The sequence below is a fragment of the Fistularia commersonii genome, chromosome 6, assembly GCF_037954325.1.
Source record: "Fistularia commersonii isolate RoL2024-O1a breed Wild chromosome 6, RoL_Fcom_v1.0, whole genome shotgun sequence".
In the NCBI taxonomy this organism is placed as follows: Eukaryota; Metazoa; Chordata; class Actinopteri; order Syngnathiformes; family Fistulariidae; genus Fistularia; species Fistularia commersonii.
Window position 1 is genome coordinate 21,133,370 of NC_141289.1, and position 26,677 is coordinate 21,160,046.

Here is a 26,677-nt window from a genome sequence, read left to right on the forward strand (position 1 = left end):
GGACGCCGGGCCGAGGCTGGCGGAATTGAACCGGTAGCCTTTTCGCTGGGAGGCGGAAGCACAAATTTCTGTCCCATCAAGGCGCCGCCGTTTTACCACCAAGATGTAAATATATAGCTGAAGCTAATTTGCCAACGTAAACAGAAACAACTCTGACTGCTGATGTTGACATACCTTCATTTCCGGACTAGAAGCCGCTACTTTTTCCACACGCTTTGGACACGGCGGTTTAAACAACAATGGGGTTCATTTATGGATTTTGGGGGGCTAACGATGCTAACGCCAAAACACCGAGCCTCGAACGAGCGTGAAATTCTGAGGCCGTTCGATTCCGACGACTTTAGCGGTTTTAGTGCGCAGGAGGAGGACCGAGATACCGGATCAGCTGGAGGACAAAGAACCGGATAGAAAACGGATGGACTTTTTCCTCGTCTTATTTATCGTTCGCCTTTTTCATCGGCCGTGTTACAGCCCGTTTGGAAAAAAGCATTTCCAGTACGTAACCGGTATGGATTGAATTAAAAGCGTAAATATCTCCTGCGGCTTATAGACGAGCGCGGCCCACATATGCACACATGGATTTATTTAGTTATTTTCAGCCGGTGCGCTTAATAGCAATACGCTACATTTTCGGGTGTAACGGTTCACGTTAGCTTGTTCGGAGGAGGCTACCGGCAGCGCCCGTCGGAGCCAAGAATCAACACGATGAGACGATTGTCACCCGACATGAAATGACAAAGTAGTACGTGTAAACACGGCTAAAACAAATGACCATCTCTTTGAACGGTCGCCACGACCCGCTGGCTTTCAGTCCGACAACGTCCGGCTCGCGGGTCTAGTTGACCTCCACAAACCGAAGCTGTAACTTCCAGTATCCGAATGCGGTTCCCCGTCTTCCTTTCACGGTACGCAGCTCACATTCCATGATTCCTCATCAATTTCCCCCCTAATTCCCCTCAAACATGCAATTTGTTCCGGAGACGTTCCCCCGGTCTGGCTCAAATCCCTGAGCAGGAAAGGGCCTCACCCTTGGGACAGCGACACCTGGATGTTGTAGCACGGGAGCAGCGGTTGATCCGACAGCTCGAATTCAAACACCTCCCTCCTGGCGCGTTGCTCCTCCTCCTCTTCCTCTTCCTCCTCCTCCTCTTCCTCCGGTCCCGGCGGGTCGGCCAGGATGTTGTAGACGCCTCCCTCGCCGGAAGGCTCTGTGACGTCACAGGAAACCATGGCGACAATCAGCTATCGCGTTCGTCACTTCGCGTTCCCGACAACAAGAAACGAAACAAACAACCGATATGGTTTGGTACCTTTTATCTTAACGGGCGAATTACAGATCAATTAAGTCTTAATTGGTTTGGTTCCTCCCAAACGGTTTAGCGGTAATTTCTTTAGCTGTAACTGGCGACACAGTTTTTTTTACAGGTTAGGTATTAGCCTGCTTAGTCCTAAATGGTTTAGCAGAAACCCATTTAGCCCTAAATGAGTTAGCGGCGGTTTGTTTTTTTTTCCCGAGCCGTGCGGCAGCACTTCCTTTAATCCCGACGCGGTTTAGCGGCGCTTCCCTTTGTCCCGTCGCTTTAGCGGCGCTCGATTAGTCCGAACGAGCACGGCTTCATTCCCACATGAATCCGGAGAGATTTTTCCCGACGGACTTAGTCCTTCGCAGTTTAGCGGCAGTTCCTTCGGACGTTTCCCACCCCGACCTGTTTGGCGACACTTTCCTTTTTCCTCAATGTCCGAGCCGTGTTTATTTATGGCTGGTCTGCAGGAGGGTCGAGCTTTAGCCGCGACCTGGTTTACTTCATTCGGTGGAGTTTAGCGACGTCCGCATTGATCCTCAACGGATCGTTCTTAACGGGTTAAAAGCAGCCCCCCCCCCCTCCTCCCCCGTCCCCAAAATTTCCTCAGTGCACGTTTCTGTGTTTGTGTGCAAACTGACCGCACACGGCGCTGCCATAAAACTCCCAGCAGATTCCCGGATCGCCCTCCGACCTTCCCTGGAGGTCAGCGAGATAGTCTGCGGAGAGCGAGAGACGGGAATTAGTGGCTTTTGTGGTCGATGAGAGAGGATGAAGGCAGCGAGATGAAAACAATAGAGCCGAGAGAGATGGGAGGAGGAAGATGAGTGTGCTCAGACGGAGGCGGCTCGTCGCTGGGAAGACGGATGCTGGCAGGAGTGTGTGTGCGTGTGTGTGTGTGTGTGTGTGTGTGTGTGTGTGTGTGTGTGTCGCAGGAAGCTGTTCTGGGATTCAGCAGCCAAGCCTCATTAAACCCCTCTGGAGAGAGACAACAAATACAGGCAGGGAATGGTAATCAGACACACTGCAGCGCTCCTCTCTCCTCCATCTATTCCTCCTTCTCCCGCTTATTTTTCTTTCCCTTTTTCCTCTTTTAGAAGCTCAAAAAAGCGAAGGGAACGATCGCTTAGATCTTTATATATTTTGCATTATTTGTAAGTTTCCCGCCGTAAAACATAAAGAGCCGTACAGGGTTCGGTGGTCGGCCTTCCCGTAGCGGCAGTTTAACGCCGCACTTACTGGCCACAGGCGGTGCTATTTTGCAAAACCGCAGGGAAGCTCGCAAAATTCAAGCGCTAGCATGTTAGCGCGCGAAATGAATTCGGCTTCGAGCGAGGCTCGGCACCGTTTCTAATCGAGAAAAATAAAGAAATAAAAAGCCGGCCTTAAAATACGGTGGCGACAGAAACACCTTTGAACAGATACCTCAGGTAAAAGAGGGAAGAACGCGGCAGAGACTCCGCCCCCTACCTTCCAGAAAGGTTTCCATGGCAGCGCTGCGGGTCATGTTGATCGGCGCCCGGCCGGAGTACGAGGCGAGGGTCGGGTCGGCGCCGCAGGCCAGCAGGAGGCGAACCACCTCCACGTGGTCGTTCTCCACGGCGTCGTGCAGCGGTCTGACGGCGGGAGGCAGACGCAGGCTACGTTAACGGACCTCGGTTCCGCGACGAAAACGGGATCCCTCTCGGTCGGACGCCGGCGCCCCGAGCTTTCGGAAGCCGAACGGCAATTTGGACACTCAGATTCCTAATTATTCCTTCTATTCCCTCCTAATTTGTTGTTTTGGGTAGTTCCCGTTCACCCGGCCGATAGTCCGCTGGGATTTAAGCCGCGTTCCCGGCTGGCAGATCAGACATTTGCCAGAAAAAAAACCGACCTAAAAACGAGTAAAGAATGCTCTGAATGTGAGGCAAATATTATAAAATAACAAACAATTTGAAGAAGAGGATAGCGACTAACACGTCCCAAAGCCTCCGTGATGGCCTCTAACGCGCCCGGTACGCCGTCGCTGCCGCGGACGGGAGATTTCCCCGTACCTGGTTCCGTCCTGAGCGCTGCAGTTGACATCGGCGCCATGTTCCAACAGATGGTGTACGATTCCCAGCCAGCCTCGGGCGCAGGCCTCGTGCAGCGCGCAGTAGCCGGCGTTATCTCTGTGGTTGACGTCGCAGATGCGATGCTCCAAACAGTAAAGCACCACCTCCTGGACGGCGGGGAGACACGGAGCTGTTGGTCTCATGCTAAGATGTCTCATCGTGGGAAAAATGATCAATATCACAATTATTTTCATAGGTTTTTTTTTTTTTTCCTCATGTGTGTGTTTTCCCTGTTTTTTTTTTCGCAGCTTATGAATAATAAATCAAACCCATTCCGCGGCTGCGAAGACAGACACCTGGGTGGAGATTACGCACATTCTTCTTCCTCTTCCTTTTTCCATTGCTTTTTTTTATCGACTTATTTTCACAATGCAAATGCCTTAATTACACATATCATTTAAGCTGTTAAATAAAAATCAGTTAAATGCTTGAAAAATAAGATCCGCCCTGTGTCGCTTAGAGCCGCGGAGTGGGAGTCAAAAGTATTGTTTAAAATTTCATTTCAGGAGAAGAGGGTCAAAAGGAGAACCCGGATAAAATTCCCTTTCATCACATTATCTCACGGATGTTTCGCCGAAATTCTTCTACGCATTAAATAAAATATCATCCAGTAAATTTCACATTGACATTAATGTATAAAATGCCGGTTGTTAGAAAAACAGGCTGAGAAAACTACCGTCATTTCCGGACTATAAGCCGCTACGACACGCTTTGAACGCTGCCGCTTAAACAACCGTGCGTTTCATTTATTTTTTGGGCTAACGAGCTTCACGCCGCCAAAACATTTATCCTCGTCACATCGGACCCGTGAAACCAGCGTGAAATTCTGAGGCCGTTCAATTCCGACAGCGAAAGAAGACGAGTTTAATGGTTTCAGTCGCAGGAGGAAGACCGAGATAGACATCGGCTGGAGGAGGACAAAGAAAATGGATGGATTGTCTTATTTATTATTCATCTTTTTCACCGGCCGTGTTACAGCCACTGTTTGGAAAAAAGCATTTCCAGTACGTGGAGGTTACCGCTAAGGATTTAGTTAAAAGTTTAAAGAAAATGTTTGTGTGTAAATATCTCATGATACGATGCAAACACCTGCAGTTTTAAGCGCGGCCTTTATACGCACGAACATATTTATTAAGGTATTTTTAGCCGGTGCGGCTTCTATTCAGGTGCGCTCATTAAATATAGTATATTCGGTTAAATTTCGGTAAAGAATTCATGGTACAAAACAAAAAAAAACAAAATATCTTTGTTAAGTAAGCTGTGTTTTAAGCTGCAGAGGTAAAATACAACTGAAATAAGATTAAATCAACTGTAAAATAAGTTCCTCTCCCATGCTGAGATGCTAATTATGAGGTGATTAGCGCTTCCGCCTCACAGCGAGAACCACGGGTTCGATTCCGACGGGGGTCTTTCTGTGTGCTTTGCACGTTCTCCCCGGGTCCGCAACGCTTTCCTCAGCCAATCCAGAGACATGAGGAGGGTAAATTGAAGCGCCCAAATTGCCCCGACGCCCAAATGAGAGAATAGTTGCGTGTCGGCGAACGCGCCTCTCGGGACGACCTCCGCGATCACGACACCCCGAGCGCACCGTCGCCGGGAGATAAGATCATGAATAAATGACGGAAAGAATCCATGAATGAATGAACGGATGAAATTTGATAGACTTCCATTGAGAAGCTTTGTCAGGCAGATAAAATGAACCTCCACCAATTACCACAAATTAACCTGAAATGAGCCAAAAAGAACTTAAGTCAACGTTCGAGTCTTTGATTCTCAAAAAATACCGCGAGAACAACCTTTTTTTCCTTCTCTCTAGCTCTCAAAATGATGTGTGTGCGCTTATGTACGTGTGTGTGTGTGTGTGTGTGTGTGTGTGTGTGTGTGTGTGTGTGTGTGTGTGAGCGCCCAGCGGCGTTGTGATGGATGACGCCTTCATTTGCAAACTGAGCTCGTTAGCTTCACCATCGCTCCTTCGAGAGAGAGAGAGAGCGAGAGCGTCCTGACGAGCCGTCTCTCTCGCTCTCTCTCTCTCTCTCTCACACACACACACACACACAAACACGCAGAACACACACACACACACACACACACACACACACACACACACACAAAGAGGCAGGCGCACTAACACACACCCAGAAGCTAAATGATTTTCAAACGTTGCCTGAATCTCAATGAAGGTTCCGCTTTAATGTCACAGATCAAATGTCCTGAAGGCGGCGCCGCAGGAGTGACAACACAAAGTCTGGCAGCCGCCGCCGCCGCCGCCGCCGCCACCAGAAACATCAGCGACGACAGAATAACAACAACAAATTGAGTCTTTCTGACGAAGAATTTATCCGTCAACACGCCGACTACGACGTCCGCAATTTTTCAGAATTATAGAACAGCGGCTCTTTAAGTTCATTTTGCTCGCGCCTGGCTACCGACGAAAAAACCGACGCTTTCGTAATTCCGTTAAACCGGGGATCGGGCAATTAGTCGAAGCCACGTCGGGTCGGCCGTCGTCGAACCTCCCTTTTTACAAGCGGCCGTTGCGATCGCTCGGCGTCGGTTACCTCGTAGCCGAGCCGAGCGGCGCGGTGCAGCAGCGTCTCTCCGGCGTTTTTGTTAACAATGAGCCGGCGGACCTCGGGAGGAACCGGCCTGGGAGTCGTCTGCGAAGAAACCTGAAAGAAAACAACTCGTGAATCAAGCGCACAAAAAGCCCTCCCCCTCCTCTCCTCCATTGTCTTCCGCACAAACACCGAGCGTCATTGTGCCGGCGAGCACAAAAGGGACGACCGGGAGCGCAGCGGAGTTCCCCTCGGCTCAATGGCCGGGCCTCTTTATTTTCTATTCCGGTTCCTTTTTGGAAAGCGCGTGGAGTTTGTCATCCGCAGAGCGCTCTCGTCCATTTGTCTTCTCTAATATGTACGGAAACCTTCAGCCGGTCTCGTTCTGTCTCTCGAAACCCGAGCGGACGCGGCGACGCCGCGCAACAGAATCGAACCGGAGAGCTTGTTGCCGAGGGAGGAAGCGCCCGCCCCCGTCCGGACGCCACTTCCGTCGGTACACCTGATCAGCCTTTGGTATTTACATTCTATATAGGCGGCGAGCTGACCTGCACCGACGCTCCCAGGATATCAATACCTGGTTGAATGAAGGTTATGGCGGGGAAAACTCGATAGCAGAATGTTTAATGCCAATGGTGTCAATTAGACCTGGAAATGAGATCGGCACATTTCCCCTTCTTTTCAAACCAGGACGGAAAAAAACAGGATATCAGAGCTTTGGTCTCTATAGAAATATACATATTTATACATTAAAATATATCATCTATGTATGCATATCATACATATGCATACATAAACACACATACACACACACAGATATATATATAAATATATATATATATATATATATAAAAATATCATTGTTTGTCTTGGTTTTCATTTGTGTGTTTTTTCTGCTCGCAGAAAATCTGCACCGCTGAGCTGCTGACGCCACGGCAACCGTCTCCGCCGCTTAGCAGCCAGACAGCGTGTGCGTGATAATGTGTGTGTGTCGGCGCTGGTGTGTGTGCCGGCGCGGATGTGTGTGTGTGTCAGCCCGGGTGTGTCTATGTGTGTCAGCCTGTGTGTGTGTGTGTGCGTCAGCCTGTGAGTGTGTGTGTGTGTGTGTGCAGGCGTCTGTCAAACAGAGCCGCTTGCCGCCACGCATCGGCAAACAGGATGTGAGCTTTGCCCTGGAGGTGTGTGTGCGTGTGTGTGTGTGTGTCTGTGTGTGTTTGTGGGTCCGCGCGTGTGTGTGTGTAGGAGGAGCGAGCGCCCAGGGAAAGTGTGTGTGTGTGTGTGTGTGTGTGTGTTCCACATTGTGTCTGGGTGTGTGCGTCTCTCCGCTCGGAGGAAATCTCCGATGCAGCAGCTGTCAAAACGACACAAGCCGCCGCCGCACGACATGTGGAGAATATTATTCTTCCTCTATAACCTTCAATCACTCCATCCCTCCCTCCTTCTCTCCTTCACGTTAATCTGCAGCCAATTGAATTACACACACACTCGTGCACATGCACGCACGCACACACGTACACATGCGCGCGCACGCGTGCGCACACACACGGTTCACCAGCGAGCTTCAATCAGGACGATAATTACAACGTTTAGTGGGAAAGGAAGAAGCACAAACTGATTGTTTTAATTATTAATTGTAATCGTTTTTTGTCCCGAAAAGTAAAATGTTGGACTAAAAACCTAAAAAAAAACAACTCGGAAATAAACGCATTCGAAAGGACGGAAGAGAAGAAAATAGTTTTTTTTTTCTAAATTACAAGATTAGATATTACCAGGATGCTGCGACCTGTCTCGCAAAGGTAAAAAAAAAAGAAATTAAAATAAGCTGTTTTCTTTAAAACAAGAATCAACAAAAAGCTAAGCCTTTGTTAAAAACAAAAAAAAATTCAGAATTCAAACTATTAGATGTTGACATTGTAAAAATAAATTAACTTGCCGTGACCACACACAGATTCGGGTACAAGAAAAAAACATTAAGATGTTCAAATTTTTGTAAACAGGGATCTGAGGTTAAAATTTTTGACAGAATTTTTGGACAACTCAAGAAACAGCAACTCTAAAATGCTTCAACAATATCATATCACACGTATACATTGCTTGACCTCATTTCACAGTGAAAAAAGAGACCATGTATATTTTTTGGGATAAATTTACCCGTAAGCGATCACTGAAATACAAAAAGTTTGATTGCGACGGCTGAATCTGTTGATTATTCCATTTAGTTTGACTGAGTTTTATGTGACAATGAACAGAGTGATTACAAATGAATCATCAAATGAACAGATATAAAGTTATTTCGGATCAAATGCCTTAAAGAAGGTCAACGAACTGCGAGCGAAAATGCGGAGGAAATGACTCAAGGTAAATTACAAATCAAAATAGATGCAGTCTGATTAAAAAAAAAAAAAAACTCATCATAGTAGATCTAACACAATAAAGGGACCTTAAAATGAAACAAAATTTTAGGGGAAAAAAAAATCTTTTCACAGCAAGAAATTTCCAGACGTACTGTTTGGTAAAAACTGAAAACAGAAATGTTGGATGAAAAATTCTCATTTCAGAACAAAGCAATTTTTTTTCTTTTTCAAAAAGCTTCAAAATCCAAAATGTCTCAGAAGGTACAAAATATTGCTAAAAGACGAACGCCAAGCTCATTCAATAACAATAGATAATATATACGCATATAACGATATATAAGGCGAACCCGTGTCTTGTCGAGGTTGGCAAGGCGGAGCCATGCAAGCCGCTTCTGGTCTTCATCTGTACGAGAAGCTAAGCTAATGGCTAACAATCGATGCAGAAGGAGATTGGCGGCGGCTCACCTTCCCCGCTGCGTCATCATCGGTCTCCTCCCTCTCTGGCTCCGCCTCCCCGGTGTGCTTTGTCTTGCAGGGCCGTTTGCCTTTGGGCCGCTCGGCGTCGTCCTCCTGGAAATGCAGCGGCGGCGATGCTCGGCTCTCCCTCAGCCTCTGGAGGCAGGAGGCGCTGCTGTGGGGCGGAGCCGAGTGGATCACTAGGAAGAAACACAAATAGTTCCTTCAGCCTCATTACATGGAGGGGAAAAAATGAACAAAATGGGGAAAAATTGTGGATTTTTTTCTTTTAAATGCTCCAGGATGAAGAATTATCACAATGAATTGTTTGGCATGATCAAAAACAATCCTGAAAATGTGTGACAAACAAATGGCAAACACACCAAATGATGAAAAAATTGGGCCAAAAAAGAGAAAGCAGCTTGAAACTGTGTAAAATACGAGGAAATCGGTGACAAAAGATGCAGACTGGCTGCAAAATGGAACCTGGAATTACCCTTTAAAACGTCCGTCAAAACACGTTTGCTTGAAAAAATGTGTCACGAGAACTTTGAACTGAAAAACCCCAAATTAAAAAATTTTGCCAAAAAAAACGGCGATTTTGCAAGTTGTTGGCTATTGGCTCGACATGAGCGGGTAAATCCTTGTTTCGACGAAGATAGAATGGAGAGAAAAGTAAGATGGCTGGAAAAAAAAAAGAAGAAACGACAATAGATTTGGCTTCTGGCGGGAAAATGTGACGGCTTTCTCGCTAAAAATTCACCGTCCGGCAGAATATATGAAAAAAGCTTTTTTTTGAAGCTTTTGGCCAATCAATGTCAATTTTGTGCTACAGTTTTAGAGAAAAGACATCGCGGGCTTAAACCCCAGAATGAATTTGATTGGCGAACCCGGTTCAAATCTCCAAATTTTAAAGTTCACCATTTCTCCACAAGTGTGTTTACACGAGTCGTTTCCTCGCAACAAACGAGCGTCTGTCTGCCCTTCAGCGCGACTCCGATAATAAGAGCGAGGGAGGAACAAAGATTTCTAGCGAACGGCAGGCGGGCGTGCGAGGCAGCAGATAATGGGGGAGGGGAGAGAGAGAGAGAGCAGAAATGTGTGTGCGAGGCAACGCGCACAGCCAGAGGTTGTTTGTGCGAGTCACACTGCTGCATTATTTATCAGCCCGACTCACGTTTCTATCTCTGCGAGGACTCGCTCACCCTGCAGGACGCAGCTGCTCCTTGCATTTTAAGTAATCCGCCGCTTTATAATCGGCTTCGTGTATGTCATGAAAACTTTCCCACACGGAATAATTGCAAGATATTACCTCGAAACGAGCGTGGAATTACCTGATAATTAAATATATTTACTCTGAACTTAGCACGCAAAACAAAAACAAAATTAAATATTTACCATGGCTTTTTACCACAACATAACAGTTGAAATAATGAATAATAAGTTGCCTAAAATTTTTGCTCAAATTTACACGGTGAATGGTCATGAGCAGAGTTTCTCGAGGAAAAAAAAAGGGGGAAAAAAAAGGAACAAAAAGGAAAAAAAACAAGCAAACAAACTAAAAAAAAAAAAGATAGAAATCATTAAAAAAAAAGGAAGGTAATTAAGCACGTAGTATTTCCAAGAGAGAAAACAGAATTTCAACCTGAAAATTTGCAAGAATTCCATTAAAAATTTACACCACAGTGTTTGGAGTACTAGGGAAAATATTCTAAAAATAAAAGAGTAGCCTTATCTAAGTTATAAAAAAATGCAAACGCATGCGGCCGACAGAAGGGAAGTTACCAATCTTATAGCTCGAATAAAATTATGTACACGGGTTAGCGACCGCTCTTACGTACAAAGACGCAAACTTGCAAATAGATCACTGACAGAAAAAAAAAGACGCTTTCCCGTCCCATTTCTTTACTTTTATCCTGCAGCCGCTGGCTGGGCTGCGAGGAGTCCCGGCCAATCGCAGCTGATCGCACAGAGGCAGGGTAGCATTTAGCCTAGCATTAGTGAGACACGTGCCGAGGTGCCGAGGAAACAGCAATTCAGCGAGTCCGGTTCACGTGACGGGATTTAGCGGCATTTAGCGGCCTTTGATCGAGCGCGATCCGCAAACGTCACCCGGCTGTCGCGCGCTAGTTACCATCGGGCGCTACTGCCTGCCAACGGACTTAGCGTAGCTTGGCCGCGGCGTGCGGACGCTCTCCTCGGGATTCACCAGAAGGGACGGGCTCGCTTTATCTTATCTTGCTTTATTTTCCGTCTGTTTTCGTCATCTCCTTCACGTGATCCATGTTGTTCAAAGATTTTAAGGTCGGCGGAGGTTCTCATCGCCGTCGTTAAAGAAAAGAATGTGATTTTTCATCTCGTCGCTTAATAAATAAATAAAAAGATGAAATTCTTGAGTTCACACATCTGGAATCAGATGAGGCAACGGCCGACTTCAATTTTCTGTTGCTTTCAGTTGAAGCGACTCGAAGCAGCAAAAACAGGGAAGAAGCGGCGAACACATTCCCTTCGCGCGTGTGTGTGTGTGTGTGCGCGCATACACATGTGTGTGTGTTTGTGTGTGACAGCTCCATCTGGGACATGTTAGGCGCCGATTAGCACGCCAGGGGTTCGCGCACACACACACACACACACACACACGCGCGCGCACACACACATAAACGCACACGTGCACAAACAAGCACACATGCACACTTGAACGGTTCGACAATCAGAGGAAAAGAAGGCGGCGGCGACTGATGACAGCGGCAGAATCTCCGGCTCGCAGCGCCACCTTCACAATAAAAGCCTTCGGATATTTACTGCCGGCTGCCCGAGGTTTTAAGTCCGACGCTTCTTTTTTTTTTTTTTTTTTATCTCAATGGTACATTTTCTGGCATTTCACGTCCAGACAGGTCGTTGGTTTGGTTTTTTAACGCCGACGTCAGATTTATAGAAAACTGACACGGGAGCGGGTGCCGGAGTGGAGCTGTGGATAAGATTAGAGCGATCGCGAAAAGCATCCATTCAAGAGGGAAAGTATTTCTGAACATCAAATGTCAAAACGATTTCTGTGTTTTTCAGGATTTCCTACTGAATATATCACATTTCTAAATACACGTATGCTATAATTTGCACTGTTAATCCGTCATTTTCCAATCACGACAACGTGGGCATTTACTTATTCCTCTGACGGATGATATGTGTTGAATGTTGTTTTACAGCTTTAGATAGCCAATACATCCATCTGCTGATCAAACACTATTGACGATCGACTTATCACGGCACAGCAGCATTTCCAGATACGGTAGGAAATCCTTCTCGACACGATGTTACGTCGTCACGTCAGAAGCTGCCAAGTGCCCGGAATGAAACGCTACTCCAAAACAAAAAGATGGCGTCTTCACCTCTCAGGTTGTCCCTCCTTCCAACTGCGGTGTCGCACCAGCCTCTGTTGACCTCCGACCTCTCCTTGTTGGTAGAGACTTCCTGCGATCCGAACTTCCCCTCCAGCTCGGCCGACCTCTGTCCGGGAGGAAGCCACTGGCTGAGCTCCCCGGAGAAATGGGGCTTCTTTAGGTGAAGGCCGTTCAGCTCGATGCAAACCTTGAGCTTCTTCACATCGTCTGTCATGGAGTCGCTCATGTCGTGGGACACGGCTGCCGGTGAAATAGAAACGGAAATAAGGGAAGAAGGTCACGGAGGTTAAACGATGACTTGTATGCCGCACACGCACAAACACACACGACCGTGTGCGTGTCTTTTTTCATTTTAAAACGGCCCGTCAACTCGCGGAAGATGACAACTCGCTCGTGTTCTGCTTTGGGAAAGAGCAACGAACAGCCGAGCGTCATCTGCATATGTGCTGGTACGATGGAGAGTTGGGCGAGCGCTGAGCCCCGTCCAGCAGAGACACCTTGCTGAAGATGAACTCCAGCCTTTGCTCAAGAAGGTGGGAAAAGTCGAGAAGAAAGGAAGGAAGGATCAGGAAAGGCAGAGTCTGGAAATGCAGACATGAATGAAAACCAGCTATCTCAGACGGCAAATCGTTCCGAGACGTTTTCGGAGCGCTGCTATCGCTCATGTAGGAAATATCGTCTTGTCTTTCTTTCTACATAATTTTTGTTCCTTTGGTAAATTCGTCTCGAAAAATCTGTCGATCTAGCTTCGCATCCTGGCGGCTTTGGTTTAGTGGATGCGTTTGTCATATAGTGAAAAGCAAAGGGAGAGCCGATCGCGAGCGCTCTTCCCGTCCTCCGGCCGAAAGCTTCGGCGAGCCCAGCTTTCTTTGCCCGGGGAAAATTTACCGTGAATTAAGGTGATTTTTTTCCTGGGACGTCCCGCGTCGTCCTCCTCCCTCCCACGCTTCATGCGGCTGCTGACGATGCTGCTCTGGTGAAATGGCTCCAGGCTAAAGATGCGCCGCCGGCTTATCGCCGCGTCGGGATCCGAGCCGGCGAGTCCCACGGCGCAGGACTGGCTGGAGGCGTGTAATGGACCTCGAGCTGCTGACAGGAACTCTTTCTTCTCCTCATCTTCACTCCTCTTCTTCTCCTCTGTCCAGCATTCACCCTGGTGAAGGTTGTCTGAAGGGGGGCAGGGTGGATATAGACCTGCAGGCACAGATCATGAATGATGTTTCGTATGGTGTAAAACGTCTCTCGATAACGTTCCCGACGTCCATCGAAGGGCAAAACGCACCGGCGGTCCGACGCGCTCGGCGAAACGGGTCAAACGCTGTCCCGAGCGCCGGCAGGAGGCGTCCCGCGTTGGTTTATTTCCAATTCAAAAGCGCAGGATTAGCAGATAAAAACCGAACGAGGACACCCTAAATAGTAACCGACACTCGTCACCGAAACCGCCGATCTCCACGGATGGAACGTCCGAGGAAAACCCTTCCAGTGCAGGGGACGCTCGGTTGACTGGCTTTTCAGCGACCGACTTCCAGTAACGACGGTCGTGATCATCACACACCCGTGCTAATGTAGCACAAGAAAGACAAAAATGGAGAAAAGTCTTCCCTTCATCGTATTACACGAGGCCGCCGATGGACCAGCTATTTTGTTTCTGGTCGTCACGCTGGCGCAGCGGTTTGCGTTTCACCTCCCGCCGATGAACGGTCCCGTCATTTCCGGACTATTGAGCGCCCGAATAGAAGCCGCTGAAGATCATCTGGTCGGGTGACAATCATCTCATTGTTTGTGTCGGTTCTTGGCTCCGACGGCTGCCGCCACCAGCCTCCTCCAAACAAACTAACGTTCACCGCTACACCCGAAAAAGTACCGTACGGTCCTGACTATTAGCGCGCCGGCTAAAAATACCTAAATAACTCTGTGGGTGCACGTATATGGGCCGCGCTCGTCTCTAAGCCGCAGGTGTCCACGGCGGAACGCCACGTATTTACACTTTCAATTCAATCCATAGCGGTGACATCCGCACGCAACAACTGGAAATGCTTTTTTTCCAAACGGCGGCTGCGACGCGGCCGATGAAAAAGATGACTCATGAATGAGACGAGGAAACGTCCATCCATCCATTTCCTCCGGCCCGTGTCTAATCTCGGCCTCCTCCTGCGCACCAAAACCGTTCAAGTCGTCTCCTTCGCTGTCGGAATTGAACGTTCTCAGAATTTCACGCCCGTTTCATGGGTGCGACGTGTCGAGGCCAAATGTTTTGGCGGCGTGACGCTCGTTAGCCTCCCCAAAAGAAACATACATTGGCCTCGTTGTTGTTCAAGCCCCAGCGTTCAAGGCGCTGTCGAAGAAGGAGCGGCTCGTAGTCCAGAAATCCGGGTAAAGGTTCCCGGTTCGACTCGGACAGGAAGCCTTTCTGCGGTCGCTCCGCCTCGGTCCGTCTACGGTTTCCTCCCACAGAACCAAAAGTGCATTGGGTTCATTGAAGAGCCTCCAAAAGGCTCGGATGTGTGAACGAATGAGGAAGTGAATGTCTGTAGGCGCCCGCGAGGCGAACCCGCCTCTCAGCCAATGACGGCGGGCCGGGCTTCAGCCCCACGGTCGCCCCGACCGCAGGACGAGCGGGACAGAAAACGGACAATTTCATAGATATTCAGCGTTAAACCGTCACTTCGGCGTCCCCGGACAAAAGCGCGGAGAGCCGAAAGCAAACGAGTGTCTCGCCATCATTTAGGAGGGAAAACCTTCCGTTGGTAATGAGAGATGAGCGCTTTTAATTTTAATCTTTTTTTTACCTTCGATTCCACGCAACGGAAATGTTTTAACGACAGGCGGGCCGGTTTCGGTTTACATCGACCTTTGACCCCTCAGCCTCATTAAAGCGGCGCCGACTCGGAGGTCACGCGGCTCGTTAACCACGTCAATTAGCTTCAGAAGCAGCCGAGAACATCAAACAGACAGCTTTCTCTCGCACGTCTCACTTCCTCTCCTCCTTTCTTTTAATTCTATCATCCCTTCTTCTTCTTCTTCTTCAATCCATCTCTTCATCTTCACCAGCCTCTTTCATTCGGTGGCTCTTTGACAAATTATTCGCCATGGCGACAGCATTTGCTGCAGCGGGGAATAAAAACAACCCCGAGCAATTTTGGCCAGGATCGGCTTAATGGAGCAAAAAATGCACTGAGTCTTCGGGTCACTAACAGAAACACAAACAGAAACTTCAGTGATGCTGAAAAAAAATGTTAATCGCTGACTTTAATAACTGAAATGTGGAATTCTTGGCGATAAAAAAGAGCCGCTGAAAAACGTCCTCAAGATCTGAAGTCGGCGGAAGCGAACGTCCCGTTTGGAAAAAAACGCACGGGCAATCAAATCTCGTAGGTTTTTTTAAGGTGGAAAATGTGATTTCTATTTGTCGCAGCGGTGAAAGCGGCCCGACGGAGGAGGGAAGAAAACGTTTTCGTCGGCGGGGCTCCCGCGGTATCGGCACGTAATTTCAGTTTTAGGACAAGGACGCAGTCAAGCTAATTTGGATTTTCCAGTGTTGACTTTCTCTGAAAATGAAATCTTTTTTTTGTTTTGGATGAAAACTCTGTTATTTAAGATGCAAGTCCTTGATTTGAAATTCCTTTTGCGGACGATGCACCGATTTACAAAGTCCAAAAAAGGGAAGCGTTTCTTAACTCGAACGTAACAAAGTCGGTTTGAAGTCACAGATGCGGACAAAATACAATTTGGTAAACCTTGAATATATTCAAGAGAATATTTCTCCAACTTTTTTGATGGTAATCGCGGTAGTTCTGAAAAGATCACTTCACTTGACTTTTTCTATTTAAATTTGTTCCGATGAACGTGTCAAGTTTTCTCACCGAAAAACAAATGTTTATCCCTTTCTAACAGTAACAAGATGTTTCTATTTAGGATCCATAGATTGGAGCGAAGCGTCGGAGGCACGACGATACATTTTCTCCTGCTTTTAATTTGCTTCATCGCCAAAGTTGTTCGGCAGAATGAATTCATCCCGTCCAAATTTTCTCCGTCATAAACTTCCTTCACGTCGAGCTCAAATAAGACACACGTTTCTTTCATTTGGAATACGTTGTTAATCCTTTGTTCTCTGCGTTTTTCCCGTCACGGTCGAACGGCGAGTTTCGGCGTCCGACCGCTCGCCTTCGCTTCCGGGACGACCGCTCGCCGTCCGAAAGCGTGGCGCCCGCTGACATATTCCTATATCGCTCGGGAGTTTGGGTGCTTTTTGCCCCCGACTTGTTGGAAGGCTAGCATTCGGGGCCCCTCCGGCGGACGTGTCCCGCGTCGTCATTAATAAACTTCCGTAATGTCGAGTTTTTGTCTTTCAGGTGGAAAAGAGTTTGTTTTGCTTCTTGGGGAAAAAATGAGGGCGGCGTTTTTTCTCGGCGCAGAAGTGCAGCAAGAGTTCAAGTGTGTGTGTCTCTGTCTCTGTCTTTCTCATACACACACACGTGCGTGTGCACGCGCACGCGCACACACACGCACACGCACACACACACACACACACACACACACACAAGTGCGCACACACAGTGAGCAGGCGGGCGGGTGAGATCAACCGAGAGAGGAAAAAAGGAGCGTGTCTGTGTGTGTGTGTGTGTCTGAGTCTGTGTGTGTGCGTTCTTGTGTGTGCGTGTGCGTGTGTGTGTGTGTGAGCGCCTGTCTGTGTGTGTGCGTGCCTGTATGTGCGTGCATGCCTGTCTGTGTGTCTGTGTGTATGCGTCTGTGTGGTGTGGTGTGTGTGCGTCTGTGTGCTGTGTGTGTGTGTGTGTGAGCGTCTGTGCGGCGTGTGTGTGTGTGTGTGTGAGCGTCTGTGCGGTGTGTGTGTGTGAGCGTCTGTGCGGTGTGTGTGTGCGGTGTGTGTGTGTGTGTGTGTGTGTGTGTGTGTGTGTGTGCGTCACGCTGCAGAACTCTCCGGAAATCCTCTTACCTCTCGGAGCCTCGGCGGCGGCTGCAGGGGGAGTTCTTCCTCCCCCTCCTCGCCTCCCGTCGCTGTGCTGGCAGCGCTCCCGCCCTCCTCCCTCCTCCTCCCGCTGGCCGCCTGCCAGCCCTCCCTCCCCCTCCGCTGACGTCCCACCGTCCTGCAGCTCTGAGATACACAGCATCGCTAGCTGGAAGAAACAAGATCAATCTGTGAATCTCCTCTCGCTGAGCCGCCGCTTATAATTTTACACTTAAAATGCGATACTTAGCGCGGCTATCCGGGGCCGATATTGGGAAGGGATGCTATTAATAATCGATGTATTGTTTGATAGCGCGCACGTTTGCCGGTCATTGAAAAATTTCTCATCCGTGGGTGGGGGTGGGGGGGCACAGAAGGCTCGCTTGAATTAGCCGCCGCTTTCCAGAGATCGACGACGAAAAACATGGAAAAATAAACGACGATAAATTATTAAGCGTGCCGCGTTTCGCCGAGCAGAACTGAAAACGTACCTAAAGATGGCGAAACACTTGGCGGAAAATGATTATGCGTGCGTGCGTACGCGCAGCAGATGGCATTGTTTTATTTTGCCGTTTCCTCTTTCGCCTTCCTTTCTTTCTTTCTTTCTTTCTTTCTTTCACAACCGCTACCGCCGTCACCGTCGCCGTTACGTTATTATCGCCGTTATTACGATCGCTATTATTATTGTTGTCGTTATTATCATCACATCGTCAACATTAATAGGATAAATGTCGCACGAACGATCCCGATCTAATTAGAATATTAAAACTAATAAGGGATGAATGTGTTAAGAGGCTGGTAACCGTTGGTAACAGCTGGCTGACAGCCTGTGCCTCCTCTTCACCTCCCTCTGCCCCGACCACAAACCCATTTTAAAAATTAATGGGCTGTGAAACCGTCTACAAATCCATCCGCCGCCGCCGGCGAGTTCATGTCAGCTGTGACCTCGTCCTTCATCAGCCGAGCAGCGATGCGGCGACACGCCGAGTCGGTGTTTGTCTCACGTTTAACAAAAATGAAATGATTTCCTTTCGCGTCGAAGGCGATCGACGTCCCGGGGTAACGTTCTCGGCCGGATCGATGGACCGAATTAGAACCGGAAAAAACAAGAACGGGCGGACGATAAGCCGCCCCGCAATCTCCGCCGCAACCTTTTATGAGCCGCGATCAATTTCTGACGTGCCGTTTTCACGTTGTTAATGTTCTCGATAGCTTTCGGTCATTTTTAAAGCCGCGTCTGTTTTGTTTTTTTCCGAGCGGCCGTCGATATTTGTCGTGTAACGTCTTTCTTTCTTTGGAAAGCTTTTGTCTCATTTCGGGTCCCGGCTAATTTCGAATCCCCCCCCACCCCCGATTTTTTTTTTTTTTACAAATCTGGTTCTGAAAGCCCGAATCAAAAATCAGATGCGTCGCCGGGTATCACGCAAACAGAATCTGACAAGGGAATCAAACTGTCTGTTATTACCCGCAGTGCCTGTTGTTCCCGATTTAGCTGGCCGGAGTCGGGCTTAAGCTCTGTCGTCATGCGGTTAAAACGGTCGCCCGTGTTCCCGGACGAGCTGGCCACGCTCCAGGCGGCGCCGGAGCGCCGGTTCCTGCCGGCGCAGGCGCCCTCATCCTCTTCTAGCGGGGGGGCCGGAGCCGGGTCGGAGGTCCGCGCCTCCGAGCTAATCCCCATTTCACTGGGGTCTTTGTTGAGCGGCGGCGCGGGGTTGTGGGCGACGCCCGCGCTCGCCGCCGCGACGGGGGAAAGGTGCTGAGCGCTCGGACCCTGAGGGAGGCCGTCTCTGAACGGCGAGCACGTGGAATCCAGCGAGGCGGTTTGAGTCTTGGCGAAGGGACTCGGCCCGCTCGCAGAAGCCCTGAGGTTTACGTTGGGCGGCGCCGGTTCGGAGCTCCTCTTGCACAGCGAGGCCAGGTTGGCGTGCGCGCGACTCGGACCGCTGAAGATTCTGGGCTCGAACGTCTGAGGCCTCAGCGGGGAATTCTTGCAGCACGGCCCGACAAAGTTTTTGCCGACCGGACCCTGACCGCTCGGCGGGTTGGCGTTGACGCACACGGGGGCCCTGGCGTTCAGAGCCGCGCCGGCGCCAAAACTCCTGCCCGTCGGGTCCGTCCCGGCACCGGCCGGGCCGTCCGAGCCGTCCGGACCCCTCGGGCCCGGGTCACCGGCGGGGCGGCCGCTCCTCTTGGGGCTCTCCTCGGCGGAGGCTTCCCCGCCGCCGCCGCCGACACCCGCCCCTTTGTTTTTCCATTTACGTGAGAACTGCTGCGGCGAGGTGCGGGCACAGTGCGCCGTCTGCTCCTCGGGCAGGTTGAACTCCTCTTCCTCTTGCTGCATCTCTTGAGGGGCCTCTTCCCCGGGAGGCGTGGCCCGGCAGCTCGGCAGGCTCTTGGGCGGGCCGGCGTCTTGCTCGCCTCTCTGCTTCGAGGAGCTCGAGACCGGATCCTCATCGGCTTCGTCGCGTACCAAGTCGATACAGACGATGTCGTCTCTGCCGCCGGGGACACTCGGCGGTTTTACGGTTTTGTTCGCGGCTTTGTCTCTGTCCGTGTCGCTCTTCTGGCTCGAATCCGGTCTCTCCTGGTTTCTGTACGATTCCGGGGTCCACGTTTTATCCTCGAGCCGCTCGAGAGCCGGGTGGGAGGAGACGGGAGGGGACGCCATCTCCTGGGAACTCTGAAACGCCATGAAGTCCACCTGGTTCGGATGGACGCCGTAAGGCAGGCCGTGCTTGGTTGAGATCTGGGGCGGGTAGAAGGTGCCGCCGCCCAGCAGGACGGGGTGCGGATAGACCGGCGCCTTGGAGACGCGCTGCAGGGACATGTTCTCGGCGACGGAGAACGGGATGAAGCGATTCGGGAAGCCTAAACCGGGCGCGAGGTACGAGTCGCCGTACATCCCGTTCTCCATGTGAGACTTCTGCAGACAAGGCTGGCCGTCCTGGGCGGAAGCCGCCATCGGTTTTCCGGAGGCGTCGATTTTACCGTTTGTCGCCGCCGCGTCGGCGGGGGGGATCGCTCGCGGCCAGTCGGCTCTGGACTTGGGAGAAGGGACGGAGGGTCGTCCCCCCAAGGCCGGACTCTTGGTCTCGACGGCGCCGGGGGAGCTCTGAGGCTTCGGGGAGTGGACCGAAGCCTTCATCAGACGCGTTCCTCTGCCGTGATCGGAGCCGACCGCCGCGGAGGAGCCCGGGACGACCCTCTGCGGAGGCAAAGAGCCGATCATCTCCGGGGTTTTGGCCGAGGCGCTGGCAGGAGGGGAAACGCCCTCTTTCATGAGCAGCTCCTGACTGGCCAGCAGCCCGTAACGCGACGGCGGGATGTAAGCGGACTTGACTTCCAGTTTGGACGGGTATCCTTCCAGCTCTTTGGCGGACAGGTCCAGAGGGTTCTCCCTGGGTTTTTTGGTGAGCAGCTGAGGTACTGGTCGCTCCAGTGATGACTTCAGAGGCGTCGCTTTTGACTCCGCACCGTTGCCATCTGAGCTGGCGTCTTTGGTTTTTTTGCTCTGCTCTAAGCTCATGCCGCCGATGTAGAGGGCTGAGGTCGAAGTCCTGCTCAATGGCTTCTGAAGGTCCGCGGCGGCCGGACTTGGCTCCGAGGGGGACTGACTGGCCTTCGGCCCGCCGCCTTTACTGCCGCCCCCGCCGCCGCCGCCGTGGTGACGGTCGCCGTGGTGGTCCTGGTGGATTTGGGGGCTGAATGCAGACGGCTCCTGATGTACCTGAGGCGCAAGACCCTGCAAGGTCTTGTCCTGGCAGTGGCCCATGGGGGACAGGACGGCGGAGGCGGGGGCGGCGGTGGGGATTCGGATCGGAGGGCCCAGCGGCGAGGAGATGTGGGCGGTGGTGTAATGAGGCAAGTAAAAGACTCGGTCCTCGCCGCTGCTTCCTGCCCGGCCGGCGCACAGGGACTGATAGGCCAGCTGCTGGTGGAGGAACGGGGACGGCTGGGACAGAAAGGAGGCCTTGTAGGCCATGTCCAAGAAGGGGTACATGGTGGCGTCATAGGGCGTGACCCACGGAAGCCTCAGGAAGGTGCCGGCGGGCTTCTCGCCGGGTCTGACCTGCCCGATCCCGTCTCCTCCGGCCACGGGGAGCACCAGGGGTTTTTGGAGCCCGGACGCCGCCGGATTCTTGTAAAGTCCGATGTAGCCGGACTTCTGTCCTTCCAACAAGGTCACATCTGGCTTGTACAAGAGGTCGTAGCCGAGCGGCAACGAAGCGCCCGGCTCTTGGGGCTTCTCCGTAGAGAGAGGATGGATGCCGGGGTAAAAGATCCCGCCGTGGGCGTGAAGGTTTTCCCCGACCAGGGCGGAGCGGTCGATGCTGAGGGCGGCGAGCGGGTTCATCCTGAAGGCGCCGCTGGCATCCACCTGTGATGCGGGGAGACGAGGATCCATCAGACAAACACCATTCAAAACATCCGCCGTCCGGTCGACGCAAGGCGGCGCCGAGCCCGGGTCCGACCCGACGCTTCGCCCGTCTGCATCGCGGCCGAATTTATGAACATTTGTTTCAGGTCGACGGGGGAAAAATCACCGGAGGCGCCCGGGAGCGGCTCCTCGGCGTGTTTCGTAAAGCTAAAAAGGCAACGCGACACAACCGCAGACCCTGAAGACTCGGAACGGCTTCGCCCACGTGACGAAACCTGCGCTCCGACGGTACGACCGTTTCCTGCGCGCGCCGCGACAACGAAGGCCGTTTCGATCTACCGACGACGCTACGGCTACCCGGGGAGGTAAAAGGGGCTCGACTTCTTTGTGTTCGTCCACGGGAAAATATTTCCGGAGGTTTTTGTTTCGGAACCTGCGGCGGGAACGGCGAGAAACGCTCGGGATCGATTTCATCGGAGCAACGTGTCACTTGATGGATTCAGCCTTCAAGGACAAACGCAGGGAAAAAGACCTGATTTCATTTCTCCGTTCAGAGAGAAGCAGCTGTTTCCTGGATGACGTCGCCGCCCAGAGCCTCTATCGCCCTTGCCTTCGCTCTCTACCTCGCCAGATTGAGAGGAAGGACGAAAAAAGGCAGGAGAGAGCGAGAAAGGGGGCAGCGGTCTAATTGAATTTCCTGTCACACAACAGTGACCTCTGACCTCTTCGGGCGGCCAAAACTCCTCCCCGCTGCGACCGCAGACGTTTGTTGTTTTTATTCACGCAAATACGTTTAGAAAACCGCGCTTCGGACCGCGTTAAGACCTTAGAAAAAGGAAGGCGCGAGTCCGATGTGGCATCGGCGATCCGCATACGACTGCGATTTCATCTCGCTTTTTTTTTTGAGACGGCGACATCATCCGTGACATTTATTTTAACATACCGGTTCACAGAGCGCAGCCTCATCTTATTAGCAGATTTTAAAGTCGTTTCTGGGTGAACTATTCCAACGACTTCTTGTCCATTTTTGAGAAACACTTGCCGGCAATTTTAGAGAATCCCTCGTTTATCTTGGATTCCGCCGGCATTTCTTCACGTGAGCCGAAATCGTTTGTCGGAAATCACGCGAGCCGGGCCGATCATTTCTATTTTGATGTCTTCGCGCCGCGATCGCCGCTCGAGTCAAACAGAAAGTGACTGAGGCGCGACCTTTGACCTCACCATGCTGTGAGCCTGCGGTGGGGGCTTGAGTCGGGCCGTCTACTGGGAGGACGCCGCTCGGCTCAACATGTCTGCAGACGGACAGGAAAACCACATGAGAGCAGATCCAACACAAACGCAGCAGCCCAGGTTTTAGCTGGTTTAAGCTGGAATAACAGAGGAGATCTTCAACTTTCCGCGACGCCTCCAACGCAATCACTATATGCTCTATTTCAAGTGTTGTTGGAATTAAAATGGTTTTTCATTAAAACCAGCGCTGACGTCTCTTGGTTACATTAAAAAAAAAAGACAACTAATCATTGTAGGGGTTTTTTTTTATGTTCTTTCTTTTGGAATTTTTTTGGAAAAAAAATCACGGGAGTTTTTAGAAATGTGCAAAATTTGATCCTCTTTTTTTAAAAAAAAAAAAAAACAGTAACGTAGTTTCTTGCTGTACGTCAGTCGATTTTCTGTATTTTTGGCAGATTTACGGCTACTTTTTCTGGAAAACTTTAAAGAAAATCTGCTGTCGATGCCATGTCGGGGTAATGTTTAGCTTTTGCTTATTCATTCACGGCATCACACGACCTAAGTTCATCTTGCCGAAATGCTATTTCTCATTCTTACAGACATGTGAACCACGTTGGTATAATTTAGTAAAGTTAAGAATTTAAAATAAAAGAAAATTAAAAATCTGCAGAAAGCGGCAGTGAGCAGATTAATCAGCTTCCAGCAAGATGAATCAGAAACCCGTTTTATGCTGAAATTAGAATTGTGTATAAAAGTCAATGAAGTTTGGTTTTCGGATCATCTGCAGCCTCCAAACACGATTCGACGCGAGTTTTATCACCAAGCCGGAGGACAGATAAGACACGTCACCTCGTTTCCCCAGGAACCCATAATCCTGCACACACACACACACACACACACACACACACGCATACACGCACGCGTGCGTACACACACACACACGAGCACACACACACACACAAGCACACACACACACGCGGTAATTGATGGCTGTTAGGGAGCTGGGATTTCAATAACGGCTCTTATCTCCAGACTATTGAAGGACAGCTCGGCGTGTGTGTGTGTGTGTGTGTGTGTGTGTGTGTGTGTGTGTGTGTGTGTGCGTGTGTGTGTGTGTGTGTGCGTGTTTGTGTGTGGTACTCAGAGTCATCCGTCAAAGCCCAACCCCCACACACACACACACACACACACACACAAGTGCGCACACACCCACACATTTGCACGCACGCACACACAAACACGCGCACACGTAAACACACACGGCTCACGGCTGGCAAGGAAATTTATCGCCTCAATTAAAACCAAATTTCCAGGAATTTTTTCCTGCATTTGGACGTAAACCTACATGATTCGGCTGAAAATGGAAACACATAAAATGGGCGGCGCTAAAAAGCCTGGGAAGGCAGGGGTGGAGAGAAGGAACCTTCAAACATCTCCAAAGAGCTGCCCTTCTGTCCACTTTCTGGTTGCTATTTTCAGGAGATGCCTATTTTTTGCAATCACTTTCGATCCCGTCAATCACATGTCATCATCTTTGCAGTCACTTTTTCCATTTTTCTTAAATTCTGACATATTTCATGCGTCATTTCTGATAATGTTTACATATTTAAAAGACAGTGAGAGCCTTTTTTTAATTTTCACTATTATCTAAAGACATTTTCTGACATTCAAAAAGGAATCTTTTACAAAATTCTATTCAAAAAAAAAAAAAAGGACATATTTTCATCTCTCTTTTCGACTAACAATCCATTTTTTGATAATTTTGTTACCCGAGAGCCCAGAAGTACTTAAGCTCGCGATGACAAACTTAAAGTTCAGGCTTAAATGTTCACCAAAAATGTTGTTAAAATTTTGTCGCATAATAATATGACGCTCTTGTTGTTTTTTTATCTATTTCATTTGTTCTTCTTGCTCACCGGACGGAGAACAGACACCGATTTTACTGCCTCTTAAAGATGTATTTTTAATAAAATCCGACGATATCTTTTCTTAACGGTCTCTGGTGCGACGTCTCGCGCCGACCAAGCGCCGGTCTCCTGGACGAGCCTCTGCCGGCCAATAAACTCCAATTAGTCGAGGCAGGAAGTCGTCTCGTGACATCACAGGATGAACGACGCGGTTTGTTAGATAATTAGCGGAGGGAGACCGACCTCGCTAAATGGGATTACGGTTGTCATGGGAACGTGCAATCTACAAGTGGTTCCCTTAAACCTTCGGAATTAACGGATCGTGCAACTTTTTTCACCCGGCCTCGGGTTGGGGGGGTTTTCCTCGGGGCGTCAGGCTCCGCCCACCCGGGACAGGTGGCCGGAGACACCCCGATAGATATTTAGCGAACGTTAGCAATTTTTTTTAGCTTCGGGTGACTTTTGGTCTTTGAGAAAAAAATTTCGCTTTGAAAAATTCAATCGAAAATTCTTCCGATTTTGAAACGTCGCGACCGGTGTTGCTGAGAAAATTTACAGTGCTTTGTTTTGTTCAAAATATCGTCCGGAGCTCGTTACGATTTGAAAAGATGAAAATTTTTGTCGTTTTTTTTCTTCCGGCCCGACCGATGTCGGTACGTTCAAGTTTTCCACGCGGGATTTTTTTCTGTAAAATTTCGCAGTGACTTTTGCGTTCATGTGCCGCTGAAGTCTTTCTGCTTTCTTAGAAATACGCATGGCCTTTGTGTGACACTTCAAAAATGTTAAAAGATGTATGTTTTTGTTTTGTTTTGGTTTTTTTTCCCAAAAAGACACCTCTTTGTGTTTATCCCTCAATGACGACAGCCATTATTTTCCGGTCAGACTTATTCTCTGACGCGAACATTCACAAAAGGTTGACATGGGTGACAAAAAAAAAGCATGTGACCGTGGAGGGAAGTCACGACACCGGAAAGGAAAGTCGCGACATTCACTTGAAACTGTCGCCTTTCAGTCGCCGTGTTTATTCCGGACTTGGGTGAGAGAAGCGGCAGAGAAACATCGCCGCTGCCATTTCGCAGCAAAGTCAGAAGCCGAACGCTTCGCACCGGCAGCTTCTCGGATGAACCGCAGAAACTCACCTTTCCGCTCGTCCGCGGGTTCCGGACGAGGCGACGCTTCAACTCGGCGCGACTCGCTCGTCTTTCCAATCCATCCGCTCGTCCCAACAACAAATTCAAAGTAGAATCCAGCGTTTACATTTGCTCGTCACGTGTCGAAGTAAATAAATCCATCCTCATTGATCCGGAGCGGCGTGGACGCCCACGGGCACGCACACGCACGCACACACGCACGCACGCACAGATGTTCCGGGGAGTTAAAAAAAAAAAAAAAAAAAAACACAAACAAACAAAAAAAAAAAAAAAAAAAAAAAAAAAAAAGCAGCGTCCGTCAATCGATCAAGTGAAGGTTGTCTGGAGCGACGCGCGGCTCGGAGTTCCGGTGCCGCGGCCGTTCAGAACTCCGTTGGAAAAACATCCGATTTAACAACAACAACGCCGGTGAGCGCGGAGCCGCGGGGGACTGGCGCGCGCATTACCGCGAGCACGCGCTTGCGCCGTCCGGCGTGCCGGCCGCAACTCCACGCAGGCGCGTGCGCGTTCCCCGCGCGTCCCGGCAGGAAGCGGCGGCGGCGGAGCAGCAGCAGCAGCAGGAGGAGGAGGAGGAGGAGGAGGAGGAGGGATAAAAAATATCTCTGGACGGGAAGGAAAATTCAAAAAAAGAGGAAAAGGCTGGAGGTAAAAATAGTCCGGCGAGATTTCCGTCCTCGGGGAAGCGCGCACGCCGCTCGCGCCGGACGCCACATTTCTTTTCTTTCTTTTCGGTCCCGTCGTCCGTGTGTCTGCGCCGCGCCGCGCCGCGCCGCTCCGTCCTCCTCCTCCTCCTCCACCTCCTCCCCCTCTCCTCTCCTCTCTTCTCCTCTCCACCTCCTCCTCCTCCTCCTCCTCCTCTGCTCGTCCTCCCTTCGCCCGGCGTCA

General features: G+C 50.2%; 1 protein-coding gene across 1 annotated transcript in view; it reads right to left on the minus strand.

Annotated features, from left to right (window-relative positions):
* The window catches only part of LOC147233666 (BCL-6 corepressor-like), a 31,266-nt gene extending 5,153 nt beyond the window's left edge, over positions 1 to 26,113 (minus strand). Inside the window, exons 1-12 of the mRNA XM_086148683.1 lie at positions 25,781 to 26,113; positions 22,726 to 22,796; positions 18,592 to 21,504; positions 17,115 to 17,295; positions 13,049 to 13,354; positions 12,149 to 12,400; positions 8,772 to 8,962; positions 5,956 to 6,066; positions 3,338 to 3,504; positions 2,772 to 2,917; positions 1,943 to 2,020; positions 1,028 to 1,208 (exon numbers count right to left, since the gene is read on the minus strand). Coding sequence (XP_086004809.1) covers positions 1,028 to 1,208; positions 1,943 to 2,020; positions 2,772 to 2,917; positions 3,338 to 3,504; positions 5,956 to 6,066; positions 8,772 to 8,962; positions 12,149 to 12,400; positions 13,049 to 13,354; positions 17,115 to 17,295; positions 18,592 to 21,504; positions 22,726 to 22,728 — 4,529 coding nt within the window. The 5' untranslated portion in view covers positions 22,729 to 22,796; positions 25,781 to 26,113. The remainder of the gene's footprint in view (positions 1 to 1,027; positions 1,209 to 1,942; positions 2,021 to 2,771; positions 2,918 to 3,337; positions 3,505 to 5,955; positions 6,067 to 8,771; positions 8,963 to 12,148; positions 12,401 to 13,048; positions 13,355 to 17,114; positions 17,296 to 18,591; positions 21,505 to 22,725; positions 22,797 to 25,780) is intronic.
* Between the last annotated feature and the right edge of the window lie 564 nt (positions 26,114 to 26,677).